This window comes from Lethenteron reissneri, chromosome 5 (assembly GCF_015708825.2).
Source record: "Lethenteron reissneri isolate LAM-NWPU_2019-01 chromosome 5, ASM1570882v1, whole genome shotgun sequence".
Classification (NCBI taxonomy): domain Eukaryota; kingdom Metazoa; phylum Chordata; class Hyperoartia; order Petromyzontiformes; family Petromyzontidae; genus Lethenteron; species Lethenteron reissneri.
The window spans coordinates 5,574,011-5,599,530 of record NC_083783.1 but is presented as its reverse complement, the minus strand read 5'-3'; the positions used below and the strand labels follow the sequence as shown (position 1 = coordinate 5,599,530).

At 49.0% G+C, this 25,520-nt stretch overlaps 1 protein-coding gene across 2 annotated transcripts in view; it reads right to left on the bottom strand.

Moving 5' to 3' along the window:
• The window catches only part of GDAP2 (ganglioside induced differentiation associated protein 2), an 81,075-nt gene that overhangs the window by 46,643 nt on the left and 8,912 nt on the right, over positions 1-25,520 (bottom strand). For both annotated transcript variants that reach the window (XM_061566772.1, XM_061566763.1), the window contains exons 4-6: positions 13,541-13,703; positions 11,067-11,244; positions 10,521-10,597 (exon numbers count right to left, since the gene is read on the bottom strand). In XM_061566772.1, coding sequence (XP_061422756.1) covers positions 10,521-10,597; positions 11,067-11,244; positions 13,541-13,703 — 418 coding nt within the window. The remainder of the gene's footprint in view (positions 1-10,520; positions 10,598-11,066; positions 11,245-13,540; positions 13,704-25,520) is intronic.

The following is a 25,520-nucleotide window of genomic DNA, read 5'->3' as shown; positions in this document are numbered from 1 at the left end:
TCAGCCTCCGACACGATCTTCCCACGGAGCCAACCACCGCGTGCAGCTAGCGTGCGGTAGCAGCCGGCGAGCGTGCGGTAGCAGCCGGCGAGCGTGCGGTAGCAGCCGGCGAGCGTGCGGTAGCAGCCGGCGAGCGTGCGGTAGCAGCCGGCGAGAGTGCGGTAGCAGCCGGCGAGCGTGCGGTAGCAGCCGGCGAGCGTGCGGTAGCAGCCGGCGAGAGTGCGGTAGCAGCCGGCGAGCGTGCGGTAGCAGCCGGCGAGCGTGCGGTAGCAGCCGGCGAGCGTGCGGTAGCAGCCGGCGAGCGTGCGGTAGCAGCCGGCGAGCGTGCGGTAGCAGCCGGCGAGAGTGCGGTAGCAGCCGGCGGGAGTGCGGTAGCAGCCGGCGAGCGTGCGGTAGCAGCCGGCGAGAGTGCGGTAGCAGCCGGCGGGAGTGCGGTAGCAGCCGGCGAGCGTGCGGTAGCAGCCGGCGAGAGTGCGGTAGCAGCCGGCGGGAGTGCGGTAGCAGCCGGCGAGCGTGCGGTAGCAGCCGGCGAGCGTGCGGTAGCAGCCGGCTAGCGTGCGGTAGCAGCCGGCGAGCGTGCGGTAGCGTGCGGCTAGCACGGAAACCGCTGCGCACTTTGCAGGACTCCGGCGTCAATGATGGCGGCGACGTCAGCACGAGCAGGGCAACTCGAGGACGCATCATTCGACGCGTGCCCCCCCCCCCCCCCCCTTGTGCAACGGTGGCCTCAGAAGCTCCGGGGAACATCAAGGGCTGTGAGCATTACGCCATGGCCTACCGTACGGCCACTCACAATCGCCCGGCGCTACGGTAATATCTGGCAGTTGTACAGCCAACGCGTTGGGTGCGATAAAGAAAATAAAATTAATCGGAGCCGTTGTCGATCCACCAATAAATGAAGGCCCTCCGCCCTCATTGCCTCGTCAGCAATGGAGAGTTTTTGACCACGTACGTTGAACTTCTTACGCGCCGTACGTAGCCAACTGTGATAATCTGAGGCGCGAACTATTCGCCATTGTGGGTAGTGCAGGTTGGCGATGTGGTGGGGAGGCCGGGAAAGGTTCCGATGTCACTTTGACGCCGACGGGAGCCATGGCTGGAAATCGAACATGGCACGCTAACCACTGTGCCGTCGCTCAGCACGATAATTATATTTTCATTTCACCTTTATTCAACCAGGTAAAAAAAAAACTTGATGTTAAAAACCTCTTTTGTGAGGGGGACCTGGCAAGTGGCCAACAAAAATAAATGTTTCTAAGAGAGCTGCGAGAGACTTTTAGACAAGGCACCTTGCATCCCACCAATCGCTATGCCACGAGTACCCTGTGCACGTGATAAAGTAAGTTCGAGCGATGCAGTTCTGAGGCTATGGATAGCAGAGACAATTACAATCGAGATTCATACAGCAGCGTCTAAAATACGAGTGTGCGCCTCAAAGAGGCTGAACAGAAACAGTTGGGCACAGTGATGTTGCAGAGAGAGACAGAGGAAGTTAGTGGAAAGCACAATAAAGCTAAATGCAAAAAGCAGTTCCGAAGAAATGAGACTTTGTCTCATGGCAGCGGTGAAATCAACTCGTGAGCGAGTTCCAGATGACCTGCTGCATCGTCACGGGAATACGTGTGAGAGGTGGCGGACTGCTTAGGGAGGGACTTCATTCAGCAGTGGATCGATCAAGGCTGCCAATAATAACGATTTTGACACGTATGCATTCGCGACCAATATCATTCAATATTATCCGTAACATAATTAGTTTCGTTTACGTAACAAACCTCACCGGTTGGCTGTGTCGGGTGGTGGCCGGTTAACAACACATTAATAAAGACGTGATCTAACCCAAAAATCCGAGGTCTGACAGGATTGGGCGCGTTCTGAGCGATTGTTCGTAGGATTTTACCCGGTGTCTTCCGTTTTCAGTGGGTGAGGGTGCTACGTGTGTGGGCTTTTAATTTGTGCTCATATCCGGCGCAAGCTCCCTAGTCTTGCCGGCATAATTACTCAATTGTGTTAGTTTTAATATTCAAACTAAACCGAAGCAATTAACTGCGTAATGAACATTTGACCTGGCCCAAGCTCTCAGAGATTCACGTAAGAGCCTGGCAGCCATTCTGTAAGGACGAGAGGACTGCAAGCACAATGAAGTATGGTCAAACGATCCACGTGACTAGCAAGGCCCGATGGAAGCCTCCATCCAGCAGCGGGTTCATGAATGGCCCGACATTACGATTACCTAACACGTAGGGTTTCGCAGCAAATGTCATGATTCGTAAAGGATTTTTCGTGGCCTAACACAAAAATCCATTTATGAATCATTGTACAGACTATAATCACCCAGGAATGTGTGTCCTTAACGCTCGTGACGTCACTCCACGTCGACCAGCCCCCCTTATGAATATTCATGAGCAGGTGATGTCCTCCCAATGGACACCCCAACACCCCTCTTCATTAATAATCATGAGCGGGTGACGTCACTCAATATGGAGTTCTCCCCCCCCCCTCACTAATAATCATGAGCAAGTGACGTCAGTCCACATCGAACAGCCCCCCTCACTAATATTCATGAGCAGGTGACGTCAGTCCACATCGAACAGCCCCCCTCACTAATAATCATGAGCAGGTGACGTCAGTCCAAATCGAACAACCCCCCTCACTAATAATCATGAGCAGGTGACGTCAGTCCACATCGAACAGCCCCCCTCACTAATATTCATGAGCAGGTGACGTCAGTCCACATCGAACAGCCCCCCTCACTAATAATCATGAGCAGGTGACGTCAGTCCACATCGAACAGCCCCCCTCACTAATAATCATGAGCAGGTGACGTCAGTCCAAATCGAACAACCCCCCTCACTAATAATCATGAGCAGGTGACGTCAGTCCACATCGAACAGCCCCCCTCATTAATAATCATGAGCAGGTGACGTCAGTCCACATCGAACAGCCCCCCTCACTAATAATCATGAGCAAGTGACGTCAGTCCATATCAAACAGCCCCCCTCACTAATAATCATGAGCAGGTGACGTCAGTCCACATCAAACAGCCCCCCTCACTAATAATCATGAGCAGGTGACGTCAGTCCACATCAAACAGCCCCCCTAATTAATAATCCTGAGCAGGTGATGTCAGTCCACATCGAACAGCCCCCCTCACTAATAATCATGAGCAGGTGACGTCAGTCCATATCAAACAGCCCCCCTCACTAATAATCATGAGCAGGTGACGTCAGTCCACATCGAACAGCCCCCCTCACTAATAATCATGAGCAGGTGACGTCAGTCCACATCGAACAGCCCCCCTCATTAATAATCATGAGCAAGTGACGTCAGTCCACATCGAACAGCCCCCCTCACTAATAATCATGAGCAGGTGACGTCAGTCCACATCGAACAGCCCCCCTCACTAATAATCATGAGCAAGTGACGTCAGTCCCCATCGAACAGCCCCCCTCATTAATAATCATGAGCAGGTGACGTCAGTCCACATCGAACAGCCCCCCTCATTAATAATCATGAGCAAGTGACGTCAGTCCACATCGAACAGCCCCCCTCATTAATAATCATGAGCAGGTGACGTCTTCCAAATGGACACCCCCCTCCATTAAAAATAATTAGTGGGTGACGTCACTCCACATGGGGGGGCAGAGGCGCCTCCTCCCCCCTCCTCGGCGTCAACTCACAACCCTCACTACAAAGGCAGAACCCTCACGTCACGCAGTCTCCGTAACGCTGTTGAGACGTAGAAGTAAAGAGGACGTCATGATGAACAAGGGATTATAACCTTAAAATGAAATAAGTCTGTGTCACCGCAGCCTTACAAATTACACACGAATTGATGCAATTTATATCACGTCGCATCTGCTTTTCACTTGCAAGTTTCAGATTTACTGCAATACACCCGTTGTTGGATGGGCAAAAGGCTAGTTATTCATAAGCTCCAACGTAGGTAAAATTTCAACACGAAATTTGAACTCACAAAGAGAGCACTTTTTTTAATATCGATGAACATATTTTTAAGAGATGACAAATGAAATTCAAGTCCTCGAGCGGAAGACATGCCTGCAAAACATTGACACTAATTCATATGAAGACAATTTTATTAAAAATACCGCCGAATATTCCATCAAAAATGCAGCTTTGTTTTTTGTCAGTATAATGAAGTTGCAATTGCGTACAAATCAAGCATCCCCCACACAGATTAACAATCGCCAATTTTCATTCATTTCCTTTCAATATTCATGCAGCAGCACTGGATGCCGTGGTGTGTGCACCGCACAGTGAATGTGGCGACCCGATTAAATTTGCAGCCATGGCTAACGTCAGTGGCGAGCGGTAATCCGAATTGGTCATGACCATCGCCATCTTTCACCTCCTCTCCCCACCCCACTGACCAGCGTGGTGAAGTATGGTTAAACCACCCTCATGGTCGATACTGCCTGGCGAGGCCATTATCTTCGAGTGGATTGACAAAGTGCTTCAAATGAGTATGATTATTGTTATTTTTCTGGTATTAAAAGTGCATCACGGTCAACAACTAGGCAAAGGTGCAGCCCTGCAATTGCTTGCTCATGCCACTGCTGGCAGAAGAACCTCCCCTGGACAGATCTCTAAGAGAGCCCCTCTTTGGGGTATGTGACCTACTCTTCCACACCGGCGGGATATCTTGAAGTTGGGAGCATCCGCATTGAACATCACCAAACACGACCTGCCCGTTGATACTGCTGGGAGGACGGAGGCAGGAGCGGGGGAATGGGGGGGTATCTAAGAAAATTGCACACCGCTGTTCCAGCTGCTGTGCCAGGAGGTTGAACCGGCGACCTCTGATTCGCCGAGGCAGCGCCCATAAGCTAGACAGCCGGGCAAATGGACTGCGAAATAGATAACACATCCATCGCTCCACGTGTCCACAATCAAAGCACATCTCACACAGTGCATCAGCTGCATGGCCTCCTGGGTGTGGATAATTTTGAGCAGCACCGAATCAAGGCAGAATCAACATTCAGTGTTTCGTCAACAGAGTCGGGCGTGCTTGAATCAATGCCCGCGAACCACCAACACTGCAGGCAAGGGAGTTTCCCTCTTTACGATACAGGGTCGGAGTACCTCACAATATCATATAATACGCAATAAGCAAATAAACCCGGGTGCCGTTCATATGTGCTAAACTGTACACATCAGAGCCAATGAATCACCGAACTCAATGGGCAGTGTGCGCGGGCTAACCAAAGCTCATAAACATGCCGCCTGTCAGGAAAAAAGGTCAGCATTTTAAAGGTGATATTTTCCTTCGAGTGACACGCATAAAAGTAAATAAATAAAGAAACCACCTTGGAGATTTTGGCCGACGCTGTGTAGCTGTCTTTGCCCGAAATCCCACAATTCCTAGCTATACAAATATTGATTAGACATATCAAGAAAACAAGGGAGCCCTTCAAGAGGGTTTGGAACGCTTCCCACCACCATCCCCCCCCTGCTTACTATTAGGGCTAGGGCTATTGATAAGTTGATTTAGTTTGGCTGTTCAGAGCCAGCGGCATTTAAACACGAATTGAAAGAATCTCACACACGGTGTATGGTTTTGACTTGGGCAACCTGCAGCAACCCACGGTTTCTTAAATACGCCGTTTGTGTTTCCTTTTTTTCGTTTTCTTAAATTAATTACTGCTTGGTAATTACCACACGTGGAGACACTGACTGGTGCACCTCGATGCGTGCCTAACGGACTTTATATGTAAGTCAATGTGTGTCCAAGTACATTGGTGACCGGGCTGAGCATATCAACTCAGAATGTTAACATTAGTTTTTACTGCGGGAATCCGATGAGCTATGAAGCCTCTATTTACACACATGTCCAGTAGGCGCGGGTCAGAACGTTACAACAACACACAAAACAAAAAACACGATAGAGGAGTGCAAAGCGAAGGAAAGTTAAGCAAATAACTTTTAAAAAATACGTACAAATAAAACTGGACAATTTTTTTTTATCTTACCAGGTAAAGTATTTTCCAGAAGCGACCTGGCCAACGAGAGTGGCTCATCGTCATCATCATCACATGGACATTTCTAGCAGCCACATTCGAGAGCCTCGGTTTCGAACACAGGACCTGGGCAGCTCTGACACCAGAGCCACCCCACCAGTCACCTCCTCTCCCGTAATGGCTTTGTCTTTATTATTCCATTACGCGCGCGCTTGACTCTTCATTGTTTACCAGAAAATGCGCTTTAATGGAACCGCTTTAAGTGGCGGCAAATATTACGGACGTGCCCCCCCCCCATCCCCGATCCACTGCCCGCTCCGCATTATTATTTCGCAGCAGAACGTGGAAATTTAATCAGCGCGGCTGTAATTCTCTTCCCCGGCTGGGCGCTCTCGCGGATCTGCCTCTGCCAGATTGGGGCGCTTAGTTATCATCTTTGTGGCGTGTCAAATGGCCCTCGGCCCGCTCTTCGGCCACCGTTCCAATTGAGCTTTTGCCCGCATTCCAAAAACGTACGCACTGTTAATAAGGCGTGCGTATTAGATAAGCAAAAAAGATCCCCCATCTATATATATATAAAAGGGAAATTTGAGAACATGTGTGCCTGTTCAAAATGTTTAGCATACTTCCATGCGACCACGGGGAAAACATGCAAACTCCAAATATACAGGCGTCAGGGTCGGGATCGAACCCACGACCCTCCTGCATACCAGGCGAGGAAGTCAACATCTTGGCACCATGGCGCCCCAGACGGACCGTTTTCGGTAAGTGCTATTAAGAGAGCGCCTATGACGGGCGGCACAGCACCAAGGAGGCGCTGTGGCCGGCACCGAGCCCGGCTGCCTTTGTCTCTCCAGTGCGCTGAGGTTTTCACAATGCACCAGGTACTCATTTAAGGCTGAGTCGACATAGGAGAGGCCCGGGACCGTTTCAGATATTGCTCGCCCAGTCATATTAGCCATGAGCGGGAATGGAATTCGGGTGGTCGGGTTCACAGCGCAACCGCGCTGACCACCGCACCACGTATACGTGTTCGCTCATGTTACACGTACACCCGAGTGTAGTGTACAAAATTGAGGGCAGTGAATGATTGCATAATGGCCATGCACAGACCATTCACTTAGCCTGGCATTTCAAGCGTGGGCGGGTGGGTGGGCACAGTGTCTCATGCGCTGGCAACCCGACCCAGAACTCCGTGGTCTAGCCTACGTGTCTGCGGGGTTATCGCGGTGCTGTAACCCTACAGAATGGCAGTGTCCAAGCCAACCCATCCACCACCAACAAAGACAAAGATCTCCCGTATAGCCTTCACAGACAGTTTGGGCAAGTGCTGTTAGCGAGCACCTATGAATGCCGGGACGACACACGAGGGGGTGGGTGGGTGGCCATGCACCATGCCCGACCGCCTTTGTCTCCCCAGTGGTGCTGTATACACACTGCTGCACGAGGCACTCATTTTAGGCCGAATCGACCATAGACCGATTCAGATTTTCGTTACTGGTGTTGGCCGTGAGTGGGAATCGAACTCGGGTCGCTGGGTTCATAGCGCTGCACTACCGCTCCACCACGAACACCATCAACACCACCGCCAACCAGCAGCGGTTGATCCAGAGAAAATATAAAAAATATATATTTTAAACAAAAAAAACGTATATATGTATAAAATATTGAAAATGAAAAATTGAAAATATTCAGAATTTTTTTTTTTTACTAAAAAAACATATATTAAACATTTGTAATAAAACATTTTTTTTAAATATTTAAAAAATCCAGAAAAATATTCAGATCATCATGACTTCCCACCTACGGCTGGAGATGCTCCCACTGGAAGAATCATCCATCATGTGGCGTTCACGTCAATTACATATTACGGGGAGAATGGCTTGTGTAAATGAGCGGACACTGTGTGTGGGTGGAACCTTTTTACAACGTGAGATGCCAAGACGCCTGGTTAATTAAGTTTGATTGCATTAGAAGCTACGGGGCTGTTTTCACAAAGATAAATCGTTAACATGATGTGGCCAAGTGTATTCATTTCACTCTGTATCATTTTCAAAAAATGCAATGAAGGGCGATTTTTTTTTAAATTGTTTCTTTGTTCTAAAAGCCCTTGGGTTAATTTACGATTTCATAAAGGGGATCGAAAGGAACGATATATAAAACACATTCAACAAGACTTTGGCGACAGGACCCATAGCCTTCGTCTCGATTGCTTTATCGCGTCAAGGACAAATAAGTCACGTTTAAGATGAACCGGAGGTCACGGATCATAATCGAGCGTGGAAGTTCAAGGCTGGCCATCGGTGCGGGGAGGTCGACACAAGTGTAGTCCCACTAGCGAGCCCTATTTATGAGAATAGCCCTGGTTAGAGGAGACATTACTGATACAAAACACTCTTTAAAAAACCAACGCTAGCCATTTACCCGAATCGTCACGGCACGGCACATGTGCTTTGTTCCACGAAAGCCTGTGCGCGTTCCACAGCGCTTCTATTTCCACGCTCGGTACATGCACGACCGGCTGTGAACAAAACGCGGCGAGCAGACGGTGCCGCGTGTCGCCACGCGGTTTATTTTGGGATAGCGCGCACGCAAGCAGTTGCCTAGTGATCAGACTTCAAATGTAAAGTTTTGTTAAATTCGCTTCCCCGACGCGTTTCCATTTTTTTGTTGTTTCATGGAGCGACGATTCAATTTCGCGCCGTGAACAGGCAACACAAAAAGTAATGAATCCCGCTCCGCCCCACCCCACTCCCGACTAGACATACAGACTGTTCTTCTTGGTTCTTTCGGTAAAGTCACGTAGAAGGGAAATAATAAAATTATAAAAATAAACATAATAAAATAATTCTCACGACGTTTCGGCCACAACGCAAGCAGCCGTCCTCAGGTGAAGAACAGGTCTGGTGGTTTTCATTCAGACGCTGTCTTTCCGACAGACCTGTTCTTCACCTGAGGACGGCTGCTTGCGTTGTGGCCGAAACGTCGTGATAATTATTTTATTATGTTCTATTTTTATTATTTCCTTCTACGTGACTTTACCGAAAGAACCAAGAAGATGAATCCCTGCAGTCACGAAAGCTTTAAATCGAAATACAGACTATTGTTGGGGCCAGTGCTATTAGCGAGCACATGTGAAGGCCAACAAGGAGCACGACGGGGTGGTGTTGTGGCTAACACCACGCCCATCTATTGCTGATGTTTACACACTGCACCAAGCATTCATTTAAGGCCGAGTCACTCCAGGAGAGGCCCAGAACCGGTTCAGATATTCATCACTGATGCTGGCCATGAACAGGAAGTGAACTCAGGTGGCCAGCATCTTCGTGAGCGCAGTGCGCTAACCACTATATTACCACTCCACACGAAAACAAAATATCCCCTTATAGCCTTAACAGACTTTTGGGGCAAGTGCTGTTCAGGAGTAGCACCTATAAAGACCAACACGACAGCGGTGGATGGCCAGCACCATGCCCGGCCGCCTTTGTCTCCCCAGTGGTGATGTTTACATACCGCACCAGTTACTCATTTGAGACTGAATCGACCGAGGCGAGGCCAGGACCGGTTAAAATAACTGTCACTGGTGTTAGCCGTGAGCGGGAATTGAACTCGGGTGGCCGGGTTCGTAGCGTAGCGCGCTCACAGCGACACTACCGCTCCACACATACACGCACGCACATTCACGCGCGTCGTGCGCTCTACCGCATAAACTAACCGGTGACAGACCAAGAATACATTTGTCTAACTCTTTCACAATCCAGCGCTTAAAAATTCTAAGAACGCATCGCGATTCCGCAACTATGCTTTTTTTTCTCTCTCGCATAAACCAAAAACTACTCTGGGAAAATGATGACAACCCCCTCTTTAAATCAGCAGGAGTCACATTGCCAGGGTGGAATTTGTTGGGAATCCGTGGGGGGGGGGGGGGACTGCGCATTGTTTTTAGTGGCTTCACCAATGCGAATCTCGAACATCGCCCCAACGTGAAGGATCCACGGCACGAGATTCCCCCTACCCCCACGTCCGGTTCAAGTCGGTGAAACCGCGGGGCGAGGCCACAAAATGGGACGTGCGCTACCCGCCACGTCGGTTGCTTCGCTCGGTTCATTCATCCCGCTGTGTTTTGCGTTATTACGAGCACGGAGCACGTAATTACGCTTTTAGATTTGAACACTTAATAATTCTAACTGACCATCCCCCCCCACGCCACCCAACCCTGCCACTCGCCCATGCTGACATGAAACGTTGCAACAAAAAATAATTAATTCTATTAAATCGGCTTCCTGACACCCACCCAGACAGAGAGGGTGAGCGGAGGGCAGGGGGATGGGCGGGAGCGATGGGCTGGGGGGGTGGGCGGGTGGGGGTGAGGGTGGGTGGGGGTGAGGGGAACCAGGAGGGATGTAGGGGGAGGGGACCAAACGCACGGTGCCGCCACCGCCGCCACATGGCTCACAGGAGAATGGGGACACAGAGCCAGGCCCTGCTGCTCGGCCACAACTGGGCCACTCCACTGTTCATGGGGCTCGAGAACGCTGCATTCACCTGTCTGGTAGAGGGCCTTGAGTGATGCGATGTCAGACAGGTCTTCGGTCCTTGCCCTCCGAAGCCAGCGCTGGTACCTTCAGGGGATGTAGGGGGTGGGGGGAAATACACTTGTGCTACTCAAAGCCCTTTTCCACTGAACCAAGCCAGTGCGGGGCCCTTAACCAGGCAGGGGGACAGACTGGGGGAGCAGGTGACAGACTGGGGAAGCAGGGGTCAGACTGGGGGAGCAGGGGAGAGACTGGGGGAGCAGGGGTCAGACTGGGGGAGCAGGGGTCAGACTGGGGGAGCAGGGGTCAGACTGGGGGAGCAGGGGTCAGACTGGGGGAGCAGGGGTCAGACTGGGGGAGCAGGGGTCAGACTGGGGGAGCAGGGGTCAGACTGGGGGAGCAGGGGACAGATTGGGGGGGCAGGTGACAGACTGGGGGAGCAGGGGACAGACTGGGGGAGCAGGTGACAGACTGGGGGAGCAGGGGACAGATTGGGGGGGCAGGTGACAGACTGGGGAGCGGGGGGAGGGCCCGCGGCGCGGCGCTGCCAGCTCACGTTCGCTGGTGAGCCTTGAGCCAGGAGTCGGACGACGGTGGCGACATGAGGCTCCGTTGCCTCTGCTTGTCGTGGTCGCCCTCCATGCGGGCGAACGCGTGTGCGCCCACGCCCACCATCTCCCCGTCCACGCGGTCCGAGTCGTCGCTCGCGTCGTCACCGCCGTCGCTCTCCGAGCCTTGCGCAGGAGGGAGCGGACGAGCGGCGCGAGTCATTACCGACGGTCGCCTCTCGTGGCCTCCGCGAGCCGGCGCGCCGAGGCTTTCTAAACTAAACAATTTTTATTTTTATTTTACCAGGCAAGGCTCACTGAGCTAATGCAGCTCTTTTTTCAGAAGCGACCCGGCCACACATGATAGCTCAATGAAGTGGCTTATCGTGTGGAAAAGTATAGGAGCCAGATGCTCTAAGCCAGTGTTCTTCGCTAATTTTAAGAGGGAGGCCACTTTCGCCGATAAGACATCATCAGTGTTAGGGCCGCCACGCATTTTCAACCACTGGGGGGTTTGACGATGATGATGATGATGGGCGGTGTTTTCACACGTTGTGTATTGTCGGGGGCTGCATGTCAGGGGCTGCACTAAAGGCCAACATCCTTCCAGGGTTGATAAAGTGGGTACCACTTTGTGAAAAAGTCAACAGTGGTTGCGGGGCGGTGGGGGGTAGCTGTTGAATCTCAATGGGGCTATCCACTCTACTGGGAAGTCACAGTGTCAAGTACTTGAAGTAATTGGGGTTCATTCAGCCCTGATTGACATCCTCGTTTTACTTTGAAGAAAATAAACAGTTTCCAGACGATGATTCAGATTGCCTCTGCACGCCAGATATCAGCTGGCAGGGCAGCGCGCGTCGGCCCGTCAGTCCGTGGCGGGGGTGAGTCACGCGTTATGTCAGTGGTAGGCAGCGGGTCTGACAGCGGCTAGGCAAATTAGCGTGAAAACTTTCTGACACGCAACCCTTTAACGGCGGGTAATGTGATTAGGGTTTTGGACACGAGTCGGCGGAAATTAATGGAAATGTTAAGCGCGGTTCAAAACTCCACGCCCTCGAGTGCATTTTCTGTGTCGGCAAAGGCACTCTTGAAATAAGAAGGGAAAAAAAAAAAAGAGGCACGTTCTGGAAAAATCCCAACAGCTGGAGAAAAAAACGTCCATCTGTCTTGCACACCACACTCCACTACATTACACCGCCAGTACAATAAATAATCTAAAAAACTATTTTTTTATTTTACCAGGTCAGGCCCAGTGGAGCTATATAACGCTTTTTCAGAAGCGACCTGGCCACAAATGATAGTCCAAATTTGAAATTAAGCGGCGCAATGCTCCTGCAGAGTAACTCCGTTGTCCTCCTTGGATTGGAATGTGGAGTTGGTTCACCGATGCATCGCTGCTACGACCCCCACCCCCATCTCCCCCCCTCCCCGAGTGAATTCTAAAAATCCGAGCTACATTCATCGTGCGTTGAAGGTCAGGTCAAATTGTTGGGGTAAACACGAGATAAGTCTTAACCACCGAGCTACAATAAACAGTAATTAATTATTTACAACTGAGAAGGATCTTGTTCATGATGCAGTAACTGTATTGTAAATGGGGCCTGGTGCACGTGTGTATATGGGGAGCGGTGGTGTAGTGGTTAGCGCTCTGCGCTACGAACCCGGCTCACGAACAAGAGTGGCAATTATCTGAACCGGTCCCGGGCCTCCCTAAGGTCCACTCAGCCTTAAATGAGTACCTGGTGTGGTGTGTAAACTTTGCCACTAGGAAGACAAAGGCGGCCGGGCGTGGTGCTGGCCAGTCACCCTCTCACCTATCAAGGCCGGCACGCTAAACAGAACTTACTCCAACAGTCTGATGAGGCTATAAGGGAATCTTTGTCTTACATATGGTTAGACAAAACATATGAGCGTGTTAAATTTCGATTTAAAGCTTTCGTGACTGCAGGGATTCATCTTCTTGGTTCTTTCGGTAAAGTCCCTCTGCGGTTGATAAAACGAGTACCACTTTGTGAGACTAGTCAACAGCGATTGTTCTCTCCAGTGACTAGCACCCGTCGTAGGAATGTGGATTATCCACCAGTAGCTGGGGCAATGAAAGCAGATGAGCACTGCTTCAATGCTCCTTTGAGCAACAAATCACTTTGACTTCACACCAGCTTACAGGTGTATCACATGGTCAAAGATAGCAACACCCTTGCGCAACTGCAAATCAGAATGTTTAGATTTAAAGCTTTCATGACTGCAGGGATTCATCTTCTTTACAGAAAGAACCAAGAAGATGCAAATCAGAAGTGTCATCGAGGAGTGTTTTTATCCTTTTTCTCCATTCATTTTCAGCAATCAACCGGCGAAGCTTTCGATTCACCGATTTAAACTTAACCCCTTGCGCTCGCGACGCACGGCGTCGAATCGCACAAGCACGCGGCTTATCTGGGAGCGCCGGTTTACGATGCCAATGTCTGCGAGCCCTCCGTCGTACCGCTGTCAACCTGGCCCGGCTTGTCGGTGATGCGGATTTGCCGCTCGGCCACCACTGGCTCGCCCTCCGCGTTGCCGATGTCGTAGGGCAGCAGCGAGAGCGCCCACGCCTCCTCCTCGAGCGAGCGCGGGAAGTAGAGGGGCAGTACGTGCAGGTACACCGCCTGCCGCCACCGCACGACAAAGACAAAGAACCTTGACAGACTGTTGGGGCGAGCGCTGTTAGCGAGTGGCACCTATGAAGGCCGGCACATGGCACACGAGAGGGTGGGCGGGTGGGTGACCGGCACCACGCCCTGGCCGCCTTTGCCTCCACAGTGGCGATTGTTTGCACAATGCAACAGGTACTCATTTGAGGCTAAGCTGATCTAGGGAACGCCCAGGACCGTGTCACTGCGGCGATGGTGGAAACCAGAGGAAAACCGCAACAATCTCGCCGACATTGGTTGAGTTTAAGAGGCACGGCAGCTTAAAGCGGGGTGCAAAAGTGCGGCAGTGGTTAGTGCACTGCGCGACAAACCAGTTGACCCGACTTTGATGTAAAATCCACGACTAACATCAGCGGCGAGTGATATCGGAAAACCGTCCCGGATGCATCCCCCCCCCCGTACCAACAGATTCACCAACCCGAACTGACCGGCGTGGAAAAAGTACGGCCAAACAACCCTCATGACAAGCCAAAGCATGGGGAGGAAGGCCTTCATCCAGCAGTGGATTGGAAAAAAAGCATCCGTGCCTGTGCATAAAATGTAGCGGAACAGGAAAGAGGGTACGGAAATGTCTGCAACCCCAAGAACATTGGGATTGTAAAAAATGTCGGTCGTAAGATTTTTTAGATTTAGCTCAGTCAGACAGTTACTACGTAACTTATCATCAACACCATAGCTCCCTGGTCCTGCCTCCGGTCAGTGAGCACTCGCCCAGCTCTTCAGCTGAAAATCACTCGAGTGAGTGCTGCGGCTGACAAGACAGACTCGCAGTACGACGGACGGACGGACAAAATTAAATCTCATAAATCGTCAAATGTTTTTGTTACAGCGGTGAGAGAACAACGCTGGAGTCGCATAGTTGAGCCAGCACCACATGTCCCCACGTGACCACATGTCCACGACAAGGGTTGCTCTTAATTATTCGCCATCAGTCCCACCCCGTGATGATGTAACGTAAACAGCAATCGCGCACTTTCAGATGTACTATTGCGACCATCTGGAACGCTCTTGATTAGGGTATTAAGAAGCCACTGGAGCGATGCACTTTCAAATCTAGATTGAAAACTCGTTATTTTATAACTACTTTTTGCGTTTATTTTTTTGTCCTTCTCCCGCACAACTGTAAGCGTGCAATGCAGTGACTGTCTTTGCGAAGACGGCCACTGCATTGCGCGCGGTTACGGATGCGCTTCTGCAGCCGTCTGGAACGCTCTTCCTTACGATATTTGGAAGCCACTGGAGCTTGGTACTTTTAAATCATGTACATTGAGAACTCATTTCTTTAAAAATATCTTTTTGTGTTAAGTTTGTTGTCCTTTCCCCCCCACCTCCGATTATCACGGTTGGCTATGTAAGTGTGAAAGAAATTCCACAAACACACAACATACATACATACATGCCAAGCGTGCGTCTGTGCAAAGCAAAATTACATAACACATTATGTTTACGTAACTACTGTTGTGTTTGTATGATGTAACTGTGAGTTGAACTCTGAACCAGATCTTAAAGAGAGGGTTATTGTCTACAACATTTGGCAGTTGAGCAGCATTAATTAAATCGAGCTGACGAGCTACTGGAAACCGATCCAGAGCTTGCTTGCATCGCAATACCTCGACAAACCAAGTGGATGCGTTCCCCGATCATTGCTTGTACACCGAAACCCTCGTACATCAAGTAACTTACAACATTAGTACTGAGGATGCGTTCCCAGCTTTCGTAAACTTGCCATTTCATACTGTATACACACTTCGTGACTTACCATTCATGCTTTAAAGACAAGTGATGTCGAAAACAACGTTATATTTTACACTGTACAGTATTAAAATAAAAAAATAACAAAGGAAAGCGCGATGCGCCACGTTGAAGAATTAGAAATGTATTCTAATTCGTAGAGCACCGTATATCGATAAACTTATTATTCATTTCAGTATACAACTATTAGATTTTTAGCTTTCACGTTTCAAGTAATGTCGGAAAATCCAAAGTTTGTTTTACCGAAATTTCGTTTGTAGAAGAAATGCACACCGAGGTACTGTTATACTCAACCGAGTCTGCTGAAATGACACTCCTTACAAGGCCACGGGGCATCTTGCTCCCGCACGCTCGCACTCGCACGGTAGCACCGTCTTTATCCCGATTCGCTTATTTTCACGTCACTGTTAAGACTAAGGTGGCGGAGCTCACCTGGCACGTCACCTAACTTTTCCGTTATTTTTCACCCGATCCGCGTCGATTTCTGTTCACGACCGTCATGTTCTCGTTTGTCAGTTGCACAATGTCCCGTCAGGACACTTTGTAACACTCGTTATCCGCAATGTTGACACTTTTGGTCTTTTGCCGCTGTTGCTGCTGCTGCACTCACGCACGACAAATCTCAACGGGATCATCCGTGTCAGAAAAATAAACTCTTACTCTTTTATATTCTTGGTTCTTTCGGTAAAGTCACGAAGGGAAATAATAAAATAATAAAAATATAAAACACATTTTTTTTCCCTCCCTTCTACGTGACTGCAGTCACAAAAACTTTAAATCAAAATCTTACTCTTTTGTTTTATGTGAAGACAGATATATGAAATTTTTATTTTGTCTACTCATCTATTTTGTTATTCAAACTTAAGAGCGCCCATCCTAGTAAGGTGTGCTAATCCGGCAGCAATTGTTTAACATGCCTTGCTCTGCTGACGAGACCCATAGGGTTGAAACCGGTCCAGGGTTTTCTCGCTTGAACAAAATGCTTTGCGATAATATTAATTTGAAAAGAGACACCGACGGTCGGAAGCGTATTTCTAATTGCACTCATTTACACACAAAATGCTTGCCACAGATGAACCACAATCCCTTGCAAATCTCGTCAAGGAGCAAGAACCATCATCGCAAGAACCATCATCGCAAGAACCATCATGGCGCGAACTCCGGCCATCCTCGCAACAGCTACTTCTAGCTCAGCCGTCAAATAAAGTCGGTCACCGCATCGCGTGGCGCTGTCGGATCCGCTTCTGTGGCCGTTGGGAACGCTTTCCCTTCCTGATATTCGGAAGCCACCAGAGCTATGCAATTTTAAACAATCTAGATTGAAAACTAATTTCTTAAGAACTGCTTTTTGCGTTTAGTTTGTTGTCCTTCCCCCCGCACCTCCGATTAGTGCGGTTGATGAAAGAAGTTCAATGTACGTACGTACATATACAGACGCACCCTGGAGACGCAGAATGGAGCATTCTGCTCACGTTTGCTTGAGGTTCAAACACGGAACACTTCTGCGACAAGAACACACACAGCGTGGGAGGGGGCGGGGGGGGGTGCGGGGACGCACGCATTCACAGACGCGCGAGCATCTCCACGTTGATTCCCCAATTACAGAGCGAACAATTAGGCAGATAAAAAGAATTTTAAAAAAGCGGGTCCCCAACAGCGGCGATTGCTCACTAATGACACAACTGCTGCGTCGCACAACAGTGCGGCACGTCGCGCTGCCACGCAGATGAGAGTGTTTACTCCACTTTGAAGGGAACCCGAAAATGTGGCGCTTTTTTTTTCACCCCCGACCCCCCGTGCTTCCCTTTCTGTCATTCTTTTCGAAGCGTGGAAGCGAGTGGCGGGGGAAAACGCAACGGCAATTTTTTGCGCGTTCGCGACTCCCAAAAACGGTTCAAGCGCAAACGCTACAAGATGCCCCCGTCTGTGCCCACTGCCAACAGCAAAGTAAGAGGGTGATGGCAGTCGTCGTCAACAACAACATCAACAGCCGCCGTTCACCACCGAGTGGCGGTGACGTCACCACGGCACGTGTGCCAAGCTAGGGGGAACTGGTCCTGGGCCTCCTGCTTGGCCAATTCAGCCACAAATGAGTACCTGGTGCGGTGTGTAAACATCACCACTGGGGAGACAAAGGCGGCCGGGCGTGGTGTTGGCCACCCACCCCCTCGTGTGCAGTGCCGGCCTTCAAAGGTGCTCGCTAACAGTACATGTCCCAACAGTCTCGTAAGGCTAAAAAGTCGGGATCTTTGTCTTTAGCTTGCACTTGAAGGCCACATGAGGTTTCCAACGCCCGCTGGCAGGTCACGGAACAGGCCCAGGCGCCGTGAGCTGGGTGACTGACTGAAATGACTGACAAATGCTCCACCTGTGCCCCCTGCTGTGCAAACTCGCGGCGTTTCAGCCGTCCGGCGGTCCGCTTGTTTGCATCTATGCAGACACTGGGACCCTGCCAGCGCAGAAGTACGTCACCCCTCCGCTATGTTTTACAAGACAGCCGAGCCAAACAGCCTGCTCTGCGCGGTGGAACAGCGTGGGCTGGTTTCACGTACACTGGCGGGCACCAGAGCACGCTTCAGCAACGGTGCCATTATTGACCCATATTGTTCTTGGATTAGACCGCGTGGTGGTAGTGTTAGGTCCAAATTCTAGTCATTAACCCCTCACCAACCGACACAATTGTCGCGTTTTGCTAAGCGATTGTTTATGCGTGGCCGACCGGTGGCTTTAGGAATTTTCACGATGGGGGTGGGCAAGACGTCCAGAGCAGGCGTGGAAGAGTAGGCCAAAATATCTTCCACAGGGGCTCTCTAGATCTCCCTCCTAACTCGAGGCCCCTCCAGCACCAATGTTGTGACTCCCTAGAGCTCCATCTTAACTCGAGGCCCCTCCGGCAGCAATGTTGTGGTGAGCAAGCAATCGCAGGACCGCACGTTAAGATTCGATCTCCGACAGGGGTTGTGCGGTGAGCTTACATGCGAGCGGAACAAGGGGCTTCCTCGTCGGTTGCAGAGATTTGGTGGGGAGGCTGATGATGGCCCGCGGCCGATACGCCTCATGTATCACTTCATGTCTCACTGCATGTCTCACTTACAAACCAAAGGTAGATCTAGAAACTTCCCATGGGGAGGGGGGTGGGGGGGAACATGTGGGCACGTTCCTGAAATTGCTAACTTTTTAAATAGGTCCCTACATCAATAAAAAAACCCATTATTTTCTGTAATGAATATCAATAAACTATAAATTTTAATGGTTGCGGTATGAGGTGGCGTGGGGGGGGGGGCATAACGACTTTGCCCCCAACCCCCCACTGCCCCCCACCCCCGTTTGAAAAAGTCCCGCAAACGATATTTATCCATCAGTGCGAGCATCTTATCCGCACTAATCGGGTGTTAGAGGGTGGGAATGTTTTCGACCTGGCAACAAACATAATCTCAGCGCGCACTCGCTCACTCCTGCCGCGGCAACGTCGTCTTCAAGTCACAGAAGTGACCAAGGTGTGCGTGTGTTAATGCGTGGCTGCCCTTCAAAGGTAATTGAAAGTTCTTTTCGGCTTGCAGTAAGGAAAAGTTCACAAAGCCTTGATTTAGAGAAAGCTTCTGGCATGACCACCTTCCATAAGCTACAAAGGACCTTACACCAGTATTATAAAAAGCCTATCAATATCAATAACTAAATCCACAAAGCATGTCTTCAAATGAATATAATATTAGAATCCGCTTTTAAAAGCACTCCTAGTTCCACACTGTAAATAATAAACTAGCGAGAAGGGAAAAACAATCACGCATAAATTAGTCATCTTTGGCGATGCCGGGCATTTTTAAATTCCAGAACGCTGAGTAAAGGAGTGGAATAATTTACGAAAGCTATTCCCGTAAAGCTTCAAACAACCCCATTCAACACCATTGGAACCTCATTTGCTAGTAAAAAATATGATAATTGTTTTTTAACCCTTCTATCTGGCAACAAAACTGACACCTTTTTTTAACAAGGAGTCATGTTTGCATAGACCACAATACCTGCAGCCATAATGCAAACAAAAAACATAACTCTGATAATATGCACTGTCCTTGAAGTTGATTGGTCCACACCCGAGACAGCTTTCCTTAGAGCCTAGTCTCACATGGGTTGGACCAGATGACGCTAAAAGGCGCACAACTCAAAGACAATGCACCATCAGAGTATGAGAGCTCGGGGTAAGCATTTACACCATTGGAACTTCATTTGCCAGTAAAAAATATGACAATTGTTTTTTTTACCCTTCTATCTGTTGCCAGATAGAAGGGTAAAAAAAATCAATTATCAACCCCATTCAATCCAACGTGGACCTACACAGCAGCATCTACGGAGTACAGATACGCGGTCAATGAACATCATTGGATAAGGGCTTGTCCACGTACGCACACACAGCCCTTGGTCACTCCGCTGCTGGATGATGGCATCCCCAAGTCACGCAGGTCATTGACTTTTCTGACCGTACTGCACCGCGCTGGACAGCGTGGGTTGGAGCAGGCGAGTAGCATGAACACGCGAGCATAGAATTACAGGATGACAATGCTACACTGCCAACAATGGGTTCTGTACAACAATGGATGTTCTGCTCTCGACCGTGCAGCCCTGTAAGTATATAGCCTATAGCACCTGTCATGCATGGTGGTCGCCCATCGGGGTACTATCACGGCTCAATCGCACCTAGCTTCCGCAATCGATGGAAGGTGGTAGATATAAATCTATAAAATGTCTACTTTATTTACACACACACACACTTTGAAGGTGACAACTGTGGCTAAAGATTAACTGGAAAACAAAGTTACGTTAGAAGGGAGGACACATTTGGCTCGATCGTTCCGTATGTGAGTTTCTCAACCGCCAACAAAGATGCCAATTTTGGTGTTGCGCAAAACTCTGGCGAAAAACCATCTCACTCGAGTGCTCCGCATGTACCAATTCGATCTCGTCAAGGAGCATAAACCATAACGCAAACTACGGTCATTCTCGCAGCAGCAGTGGCTTGTGGGTGGCCATCGGACAAAGACGGTGGTCACCGCATCGCGCGCTTTCAGGTGTGCTTCTGCGACCATCTGGAATGCCCTTCCTTCCAATTTTAGGAAGCCGCTGGAGCTATGCACTCCTAAATCTAGATTGAAAACCGAATTCTTTAGAAATGCTTTATGCGTGTTAGTTTGTTGTCGTCCCCTCAAAGAAGTTTAACATATGGGCATACAGACTTCCGCAAACAGAAAGCTTAATTATCATGTCAGCCCCTCAAACAGAACGATAGGGCCAATAAAGAGAAATTATTATTGCTAATGCTGCAATGAGCTGCGGAATGCCACACCCTGACTTCAACTGCACACACTGCGTTGCAGGCAAATGTGTAGTGACATCGCGGGTGTCACTGTGTAATGCCGGCCCGAGAGAGGCACGGCGTGCGATGTATTGACATCGCTGGCACCACGTACATGTGGGTGCAGTACCGGCCCTAGAGGGGCTCGGTGAGCGCCGACTGGCAGTGCTGGATAGCACCACGCTCTGCGTGCAGTGCCAACCCCTACAGGATAGGGGTGAGAGTGCAGGCCATGGGAATGGGGTTACTAACGGCCATGGCACTCTGGTTGACCCCGAAAGACACGTGACGGGTAAAGTATACACACGGCCCCCAGGTGGGGGCTAGGGGTGGTCACGTGTCTGGGCCGAGATCCTTCTGGAGGGTTCTCGAAGGTGGTCGTGGCTAAGGGCGGAGCCAGCCACGCCATGGAGGATATAAGCCGGGTCCCCGAGAGGGACCGGCTGCTGTGGTCATCCCGACGAATCTACGTTCTACGTCCGAGAAGAGTCACCAACACGTGGACCTGGACCCAAGCCTGGGTCCTGTCCGTTGTAGCTACTCCCAGTGTAATTAGCGTAGTTAGCCTGGTGGTCCACCACTATAGTGTGTATTCTAGATTTGAAGTTTTCGTGACTAAAAGGATTCATATTCTTCGGTTTTTTCGGTAAAGTCACGTAGGTAAAAAATTAAAATTAATAAAAGTAAAAAAAAAATCACGACGTTTCGGAGGCAACACAAGCTTCCGTCTTCAGGTGGAACCGTCACAGCACGATTGCTGTATCATGAAAGAGAAATTCCAAGAAAAACCATCCTTGTATATATACTGGTTGAGGGTGGGAGGAGCCAAGGCAGGCCCCTGGATATTATTATTATTATTGTGAAGTTGGTGTGGCTAAAGCCGCTGCTAGGAATGAGCCTTTGTTGTGTAGACGAATTTTTATTCTTTACCTACGTGACTTTACCGAAAAAACCTAAAAATACTATTGTGTGTAGTTAGCCTGGTGGTCCACCACTATAGTGTGTAGTTAGCAGAGGACGCAACCGGGTACCCGATACCCGTACCCTATCCGATACCCGGCTACCCGTACCCGACCGGGTACGGGTACCCGTTTGCGACCCTGGTGCGGCCGGGTACGGGCACGGGTAAGGAATCAAAACCCGTTTGCGACCTCTGGTAGTTAGCCTGGTGATCCACCACCATAGGTTGTTATCTGGTGAAGGGGCAGTTACCCCTTTGTGTTGGAATGAAGAAATGTGTTGCCTTCAAAGAGTGTGTCTGCGACTCAGTTGAACTCACTACAAATGTATGCTGAGATGCTGGCCATTACGGGGTGGTCACTTGCCAGAAGGAGTCATGGAAAAAGAGAAATGTAACCCGTCGTATAGCAGGCTGCTCTTTGTACGCCGTTTCCAGGATGAAATTGAAAATGTGAACACAGGCACAGCTGCACGTTCTGGAAAATTAATTTAAATGAACTGGTAGGGAAAAACAATCACGGCGCTTCTCTGTTTCACAGGTAATTCTATCCCTGCATAAAAAGGTAAAGGTGCATTCCTGCAATTCCTTGCTCATGACACTGCTGGCAGAATGCCGCCTCCACTCTGGACAATGCCAATAAAAAAAACTGTAAATTATATAAAAAAAAAGGAATTTTACCAGTAAGGCCCACTAAGCGAAATAGCTCTCTTTCAGAAGCGACCTGGCCACAAATGATAGCCCTCTTCCAAGATGTCTGGTGACTGGACATTTGTGAAAAACAACTTCATTGCTCATCAGATTCCTCCCCTATACCGTAATACATTGGATTGCGAGTAACTTGGTCTGCGAGTGTTTTGCAAGACGAGCAAATTTTTTAAATAAATATTAATTTGATAAACAAGCGAGGTCTTGCAATACGAGTAGTACGTGTATACGCTTTGTCTGCCGAACGTAACGTGATCACAACTGATATTCGAGTGCTTTGATATACAAGTGCTTTGGATTACAAACACGTTTCCGGAACGAATTATGCTCGCAATCCAAGGTTTATGCTATAAATGAATATACTGATTCTGAAGTGGCTTATCATCATGTGAAAATGTATAGCAACCAAAAACTCAAAATGCATGTTGATTCAAAGTGTGGAGGGAAAACCGGAGGAACACAAGAAAAAATACACACAACCCACGACCTCTTGTATACGAGGCGAGAGAGTTAACATTTCGCCAACGCATCAAACCCATTTATACTGCTGCTGGGTGGACAGAAGTTGTTGGGGAGGGGGGGGGGGGGTTAAGAATCTTACAGCGTTGTTACGATCGCTGTGATGGGAGAACAAATTGAACTGGCGTTACCCTCTGGGTCTCAAGTGCAGGAGAGTGCTAACAGCATCCATGTGGCCGCTAAAGCTTGTTATGGGTCAACTAAGCAAGAGGCCAAACCCAAGACCAAAGCAGCGAGTCCGGTATATGAACAAATAAAGAAAGCTCCTGAATTATTTTTAAATCTACAAAGAACCAATAAATACGCTCTACCTCCCTGGACACTCTGTGTGTTTTGAAGAAAGGCCAGTGGCCCTAAACATCACCTATTATATAATTTTGCCTTTTAAGGCAGTGTGAGTGAGGAATGTGTTGAGTTTCTTTCATATATATATGCATGTGTGTGTGCGGGTGGGGATAACGGTAGTGCAGTGGTTAGCGCGCTGCGCTGAGAACCTGGCGACCCAAGTTCGATTTCCGCTCACGGTGTTATCTGAACCGGTCCTGGGCCCCCTCCTATGTCGACTCAGCCTCAAATTATTACCTGGTGCGGCATGTAACCATCACCACTTGGGAGACATAGGTGGCTGGGCGTGGTGCTGGCCACCCACTCCAATCGTGTGTCGCGCCGACCTTCATAGATGCTCGCTAACACCACTTGCCCCGACAGCCTGCAAAGGCCACACGGGGCATCTTTGTCTTCTTTGTGTGTGCATGTACGTACTTGGTCGGATTCAAGCGTGTACTTTACAGTGGGAGCAAAGTCCAGGTTGTGATGAACTGAGCCAAGGGAGAAAAATCTCTGGCAACTCGCGGGTTTCCATGAAGCAAATTTAATTGGACTCGTTGACTCACTGCAATTAAGGCGCAGCTGTGGCATGTCGGGGTCTATGCTCTGTCAACAGTAGGCCCAGAGTACATCATCACGCTGTAGAGTAAGTTTTCCTTTGCGTTCTGTTTTGCAGTCATAATGCAATAATGTGATAATAATGTCAGTAACCAGGGCAAAACACTCCGTTTGGTTTTTCCCCAATCACAATATTTATCTAGATGTACTATTTCAAATAAGGAATTTATTTGGTACAAAAAAAATTACGATGATAGGAATAGAATGCTTGGGGTGAAATGGGTCCATCAATTCAACAACCTATTTCGATTCTCAACCATGCTGATATAAGGCATCGAACCGCATGTGTAAGCACCATTGATCCGTATACGTTGCATGACGGGGGCGCTGTGGATGTGTAACGGTTGGCGCCGATTCTGGATTTGCAATTAAGAGGTCACCGCACGGCTGTCGAAAAGATCGTGGGGTTTTTTTTTTTACTCCCCCCAACAGCCACGCACCTCTGTCCACCCCAGCAGTATAAATGAGTTACACCACAATTAAGTCCATTGGCAGGTCACGTGTGGTGGTTAAAAGTGTGGATTACTCCCACCTCTTCCAAGAGGTCTGGCCAGTGTGGAAGACTAGGCCAAGATACCCTCCCATCAGGGCTCTATACAGATATTTTTAGAGGAGGCCGATCGGCCAGCGGTGGCATGAGCACAGAACTGCAGGGCTTGCACCTTTACCAGTGCGGGTGACATGCGTGCATGTCAACCCCCCCCGCCCTCATTCCGCCGCAACCCTAAGAGGTGCTAACATTCATCGCAATATTCTTGGTTCTTTCGGTAAAGTCACGTAGAAGGGAAATAATAAAATAATAAAAATAAAAGCTAAAAAATTCTCACGACGTTTCGATTGCAACACAAGCAATCATCATCAGAAATTGATTTTCTTGCTGTGGTTTTCACACCTGACGATGACTGCTTGTGTTGCAATCGAAACGTCGTGATAATTTTATTGTTGTATTTTTATTATTTTATTATATCCCTTCTACGTGACTTTACCGAAAGAACCAAGAATATGAATCCCTGCAGTCACGAAAGCTTTAAATTGAAATTCATTGCAATGTTCAGAATAAAAATGATCGAATCCTTGATTCAAATCGTGATCCACGCCCCGCCCCACTTGTGAGAATGTATCCAGTCGCTGATTTGAACTTTTCCAGTCACAGTAGAATGTCAACATTGACTAATGTTATTTTGGCAACAAAGCTGACAATAATAGCCGAGTACGTAAATTATTGGGTAAAAGACTGCTTTTACATTTAAACTTTGGCAAAAGCGGTCTGCTTATGAAAGTTGTGCATTAAACTGGCTTCTGCACAGACAGGTCAAGATGGAAAAGTCTGGACCGAAACACATGGCAAGCCTTAGTCCAGCAAAGAACACACATTTTCCTATCACAAGGAAAACCTTAGTTTGTTTTGAAATTTAAATATTAAACATAGACAACTGCTGGATAGTAGCGTCAACAACAATGTGTTTTATATATTTTGAAAATCCTCACCGAATCTTTTTTCTTGTAACCATTGGAATTGGATTGTGATTTACAGTCAATTCCA